Here is a 6,561-nt window from a genome sequence, read left to right on the forward strand (position 1 = left end):
TTGTAGACCAGGCTGGCCTCGAACTCAGAAATCCACCTGCCTCTGCCTCCCGAGTGCTGGGATTAAAGGCATGCGCCACCACGCCCGGCGGATGTTTTTCAATTAGCATTGCACTGTGTACTGAGAATGCCCGTACATTGTAGATAAGACTATATGTTGATATTATTGAGTTAGGAAAGGGGCTGTTGTTAAAATATACATTTTCATGGTTTGTGGTGTATCATAATACAATGTAAAATATCTGAGCCAGTTATTATTAATACTGTTGAGATGGAGACATCTATTAGCTGACAAAGGCAGCCTTTGGCCTGGTCATCATTTTGTCTCTACTCAAAGCTTTACATTTAAAGTCAGACTTCTCGCACACTGTATTAATAGAAATCATGTATTGTACCGACAGGAAAAGCCCTTTGTTAGGGAAAAATGCATCATCTTTTTGGATTTGGGGGCAAAGGGACAGTGTGGTTGGTTTAAATACTAAAATAGAAGAAGCAGGCCATGGTGGGGTATCAAGAAGACATAGGTGAATACCCAAAGTCAGGCACAATTGGCAGGAACATAAATGAGACCATGCCATGAGAGCCAGCTCAGGCAGAAAGCCTCCTGCATGGAAGTTCAAGGTTCCCATGAGCTGCTCAGTTAGCAAGAGGCTGCTCACATGTTCTTCGGGCATCATAGGCAAACATGTGTCAGTCTCCTATTAGAATGAAATCTGTAATTTGGAAACAGCTGCATGGAAGTGATAGTTTGTGTACTGGCTGATTTTGTGTGTCAACTTGACACAAGCTGGAGTTATCACAGAAAAAGGAGCCCCCTTGAGGAAATGCCTCCATGAGATCCAGCTGTAAGGCATTTTCTCAATTAGTGATCAAGGATGGGAAGGCCCATTTTGGGTATTGTCATCCCTAGGCTGGTAGTATTGGCTTCTATAAGAAAGCAAGCTGAGCAAACCAGGGGAAGCAAGCCAGTAAGTAACATCCCTCTATGGCCTCTGCATCAGCTCCCACCTCCAAGTTCCTGCCCTGTGTGAGTTCCTGTCCTGACTTCCTTTGGTGAAGAACAGCAATGTGGAAGTGTAAGCTGAATAAACCCTTTTCTCCCCAACTTGCTTCTTGGTCACGATGTTTGTGCAGGAATAGAAACCCTGACTAAGACAGTTTGTTTGATAATCTTTCTCTGTATCTATGGATTGTGCATCTGTCTATAAATTATTTTCTACCTTCACCCGCATACCTTCCTGCTACGGTTTACATGGATCCCTGAAAGGTTTAAGTGTTGGAAATTCGGTCTTCAGTGTGGCAATGATGACATGGAACCTTTAAGATGTGAGGGGCAGTTGGTTGGGAGACCCTTTAGTTCCTGGAGGTATCTCCTCGGAAGGGACTGTGAGACTCGGAAGACTATCTAGCTTCTTGTTTTGTAATATAAGCCTTCTAACCTACAGATCTGCAGTACAATGTGATGTATCCAAGATGGCCTTCACTATAGCTGAGATGGCGGCAGGGCCTTGCTCTCGAATGTCTAAAACTTTGAATATGTGATAAACTTCTTTTCCTTATAAATGTAGCATATCCATCATCCATCAATCTATCAGTCTGTCTATCTATCTATCTATCTATCTATCTATCCATTATCTATATAATCATCCATCCATTATCTATCACATGCCTAGCTCTTTTTGCATGTTAATTATATAATCTAACCATATCATCAACTAATCATCCATATCTATTTATGTATCCATCAACTCTCTAGCATCTATATCATCCATCCATCACTCCATTGTACCACTTTTCCAAGCAATGAAAACCACTTTAGACCTCTCCTAAGTATAAGCAGTGTTCATAAGAGAAACTCATGTTGAAATGTTTAGAAGGAAAAAAAAAGGATGTCCATCTCAAACCAGTTGTAATGAATTGAACAGTGAGTGACCCAAAGACTCACTGTCCTGGCTCCTGATATCCATAACTATAGTCTTCCTTGGACATAGAGTATCAGTTGATATATTTGATGGAGATCTGGAGATGAACTCGTCTTGGAGTTAGGTTGGACTTTAAATCCAATGATTGTTATCTATGTAAGATGACATGAGGATGGAGAGGGAGATTTGATGAGGAGACATGGGGATGGCCATGTGACACATCCAGCAGAGAGTGACTATATGGCCTAGGTGACTGTAAGGATGGAAATATTAAAGAGAAGAACCAAAGCCCTCTGTCTGTCAGCCTGAGGAGGACAGTGGTTGTTCCACCCAGCCTCCCAGAGCCACAGCTTTGCTCTGTTCCTCAGACCACCATCATCTCTCAGATTGTGTCAGGCAGCATGTGTGTCAAGAGTGTCTGTGACCCTCAGTGCAGTGTCATACTCATCATCGTCTCAAGGCAGCTTCATGCTTTGCCTATTTCCAAAATTCACCCCAAGGAACCTCAGAACTTCTTATTTGTCTGCATGGAATTCAGGGGTCGCGAGGTTGCTGAGCCTGACTTGAGATGACATCTTTGGTTTCCAGACACCCCAACAGAATGACATCAGTCTCACTGTGGGATTGTGGAGACAGCCCAGCTTCATGATAGGAGTGTACCTCACGTGGAACACAGACTTGACATTCAGTGTGCTGCAGTTTAAACTAGAGGCATGCAGGCTTCATCCATATTCTAAATAAGCCCTTCAGTGGGCCAAAGTAGACTCAAGTAAACAGCAAGTGCTACTGTACATCAGTACAAGATATTGGATAAGTTTTCTTTAATTTTATTATCTGTATTTATTTTATGTGTATGTGTGTGTCTGTGCCTAAATATATGTATGTGCACTGCATGTGTGCCTAGTGCCTATGGAAGCTAGAAGAGGGCACAGAGTCTCCTGGAACCAGAGGTGTAGATGACTGTGAGCCATAATATGTGCTGGAAACTGAACCTGGATCTTTTGTGAGACAGACAAATATTCTTAACTCCTGAGCACACTTTCTAGCCTGGTCTGTGCTTTTCTTAAGCATATACAACTAGAAGGATCTTTAGGCTGCCAATTTGCTCAGAAAGCAGACGCTTCAAGGGACGGTGGTCATGGGGAAAGAAGACCACACAATAAATGTCGCTTGCAATCATGCCTACCCATCTATGCAATAAACCAGCTAGGAAGTAGTCACTCCAGGGCTGTGGGTGCCACATCCCTGGGGCGCTGCCTATAGAGGTGGCAGTTTGTAACTTATTTGTCATTTGGGAAAGGAGTGGAGGCATGGTCTTTCTTATCTCAGAAGACTCTTCTGTAGTGAATCGGCATTCCTGTGATGATTCTGGATCGAAGATCAGCTTCCTGGCCCACCACAGTGTTTCCAGTGTGCCTCATGCAGATGTGTGATTCACAGCCGAAAGCTGCCTAAGTGACCACAGAGTCTCATTCTACTCCTTTGGGAAGCAACACCTTGTCCAGGTGTCTAGATGTGGTGATTATGTATCATTAGGTTAATGAACAAAGAGGAATGGCTTCCTATAAAGACTCCTTAACACAGTTATGCTAGTGGTTGACCATAATATTGAACACTTACTTATTTGCTTTAAATCTATTATAAAGTAATGAGTCAACCATCAGTCATTGGCCTTGACCACAATTACATAGTGGAATTGAATATTGGCCATAGCTAGTACTATAAAAATAGGAGCTGGGTAGGATCCAGTTTGACTTTAGCATCTTAAAATACTCTGTGATGGGAGTGTGTGTGATCTGAGTGGTGATTACTACAAGAAAGACTTTGGACATAGCATCAATGGCATGGAACATAGAGGCAGACAATTCATGGGTGACTGCTATTTCCTGAAGAATGACTACTGGGGGCATTACTGCACAAGGAAGCTCAGTTCTTTCCTGTGTAACTTGTTGGGTATCCTGGGAAGCATAGGGGGTACTCAAGAGAGCAGTAGCAAGCTTGCCAGTAGTGAGAAAAAAGCAACCAATGATAAAGCCACAGGAGAAGCAGAAAGGGAATCAGACAAAAAGTGGAGAGGATGTTATGATGGCAAGCCAGAGAATGCAGAATGGAGGAATACAGACACCGGGGAGCTGAGACCAGATGAAAAGCTCACACAGGATTTTGGGTGTATATGGCTAACTTAGACTGAGGACTGCCACACCGCTAACTCCTGGGAAACGTGAAACTCATACTGTGTCGGTGTCATAGTAGGGGAGTGTTTCAGATGTGGCATGCTAGCCAACAAAAGGCTTCCCAGTTGTGCAGTTGTTAATAGCTACCTAGCAGGAAGATTGGAAGCCAGATTGAAAGTCTTACGTCTGTAGGCATTTGCCAGGAGTTCATGTGTTTATTTAATAATGTACCCATGCCGAAACATTGGTGCCTTTTAGCCCAAATCATCCACTTAGCTTCACACTGCCAAGATTATATGCTTTAAACCAGATGCTGGGGACAGAACTGCCTGGCTTCAGATAAGTCTTATCGTCACTAGTGGCTGACTTTGTGCACAGGCAGAATCATGGTAATCCTTAAATTCCACTATTCATAGCCTCCCCTGGGAGACCAGGAGCAGGCAGAGGCCCTAAGAATGAGCAGTAGTCTAATTTGCATTACAAAATACAATTTTTTTTTTTTTTTTTTTTTTTTAGCAGAGAACCATATTTTGAGGAACGGTTGTAAATGAAGCAAAATTACCAACTTTCAGAGGAAGTGTGCCATTTACCACAATAGACCTGTGTCACGATAGTTCCCCATAATTCCAGCTGTTTGCCAACTACAATACATTTGTAGTTTAAGATTTAATAGGAAGTTAACTGATTCACATCTGTATCCAAACTTTGTTCTGAAGTTTGTCCCAGTGGCAAGACGACCTTTTCCTTCATGTTTGGCACACACCCTGGCTGCCTCCTTTTCTCTTAAACGATTAGATGATTCTTCTTCTTCTTCTTCTTTTTTTTTTACACAAACATGGCTACAATGCACTGCAGGAGATGAGAGAAAGAACTTCTTACCTGTCTCCCCAGAACGAGCAGCGTGATGAAGAATATAGAGAGGGACACAGAGCCCATGGTCTTCAGATCTTTCCAAATGCCTGGTCTATTGAAAACACAAACCAACAGGCAGATAGACAGATGGACAAACACACCACAACAGCACACAACATACATATAAGACTTAGAATTCCAGTAGTGGCAAACTCCCGAATCCCCAGTGCATTTCCAGATTTCATCCCAGCCAAGTACACATTCCAAATATCCCAAACCCCAATTTGCATAAAAATCACAAATAATTAAGTCCATATATTGAGGACACAGTAAATAAAAATATGTGCAAATTAGCACAGACTTTTAGTTTGCACTGAGTTCTAACATATGCAGGAGAGACTTACAGAATACTAATCTATTCTATTAAGGCTCGTGGGATGGAGGCAGATAATTGGATATACGGCTTCTTTGGCATTTTCATTATTGCTCTCAGAAAGAGACAATAATTTTTAAATTATTGACTGAATGAAGTATAAAAATGAAATAAGGAAGTTAGTTTCTACAAGAGTTCCCACTTGTGGCAGGTGCAGATTCATATAACACTCTAGCTGATCTGATGCATGTTCTTAATACATTATACAATCCTGTATGCCAGAGGCCGGAATTCCATTCACTGCTAATCTGCCCTCAGATTCAGGTGAACACTGTCAGCCTGTTGCAGAGCTGGGCTGGGCCTTTCCTTCTTAATTCTTCCATGTGCAGGCATGGCAGTGACTCAGCACATCTGCATTAATGCAAGGAGGCCTCTGCTGCAATCCTTGGCAGTGTTCTACATTTTCTGGCAAGCAACCATGCCACATTCGAGCATAATGAGGTTCTGAAAAATACTGGGCAATTTCCTCAGACACTGTCACATGACCAACATGGTGGTAGGCAGTCACTTTCTTCATTGTTTATCCTGCTTTGTGAGTTTCCATTTTTCCCACAGGTGGGTAAGCTTTGAACCTAAGATTCGATGCAGCTCAATGAGCTCTGAAGAAAGGGTGCCTGGACTTGTACTGTGAGCTGAAGGACTTGGGAGAAGTCCTTTCCAACATCACTGCCCTCATCTGTGAAAGGGGATGCACGTGCCAACCTTCTGGGCCGATCTGGATACTACATCAGATTTTACACACCTGCCACATAGACTGACCCACAGCACTCTCATGGTAAATGGTGATTTCAATATTAAGTGCAGGGTGATGTCAGATATTTATACACCCAGCACATACACTGACCCTCTGCATGCTGTTCCCAAATGGCCCTAGTGATTTCAGTATTGAGTGTATGGTGACAGTAGAACAAAATGGCTAAAAACTTGGAAAAAAAATGGAGATCAGTCAATTTCACAGAAAGGAAAGTGTGAAAGGTAAGGAAGGGTAGATCCCAGTGGCTTCACTCTGGAGCCGCAGAACCCCGTAGAAGGACAGGTGTGCATTTGTGCTCTTCCCCCTGGCTCACACCTGTGGTGCTGCTCTTCCCCCTGGCTCACACCTGCAGGTATGCATTTGTATTCTTCCCTCTGGCTCACACCTGCAGGTGTGCATTTGTGCTCTTCCCCCTGGCTCACACCTG

At 43.0% G+C, this 6,561-nt stretch overlaps 1 protein-coding gene across 1 annotated transcript in view; it reads right to left on the reverse strand.

The window, feature by feature from the left end:
• Positions 1-6,561, reverse strand: part of Adcy2 (adenylate cyclase 2) — a 384,313-nt gene that overhangs the window by 44,972 nt on the left and 332,780 nt on the right. The window contains exon 19 of the mRNA XM_021208196.1: positions 4,975-5,059. Coding sequence (XP_021063855.1) covers positions 4,975-5,059 — 85 coding nt within the window. The remainder of the gene's footprint in view (positions 1-4,974; positions 5,060-6,561) is intronic.

The sequence above is a fragment of the Mus pahari genome, chromosome 11, assembly GCF_900095145.1.
Source record: "Mus pahari chromosome 11, PAHARI_EIJ_v1.1, whole genome shotgun sequence".
NCBI classification, from domain to species: Eukaryota; Metazoa; Chordata; class Mammalia; order Rodentia; family Muridae; genus Mus; species Mus pahari.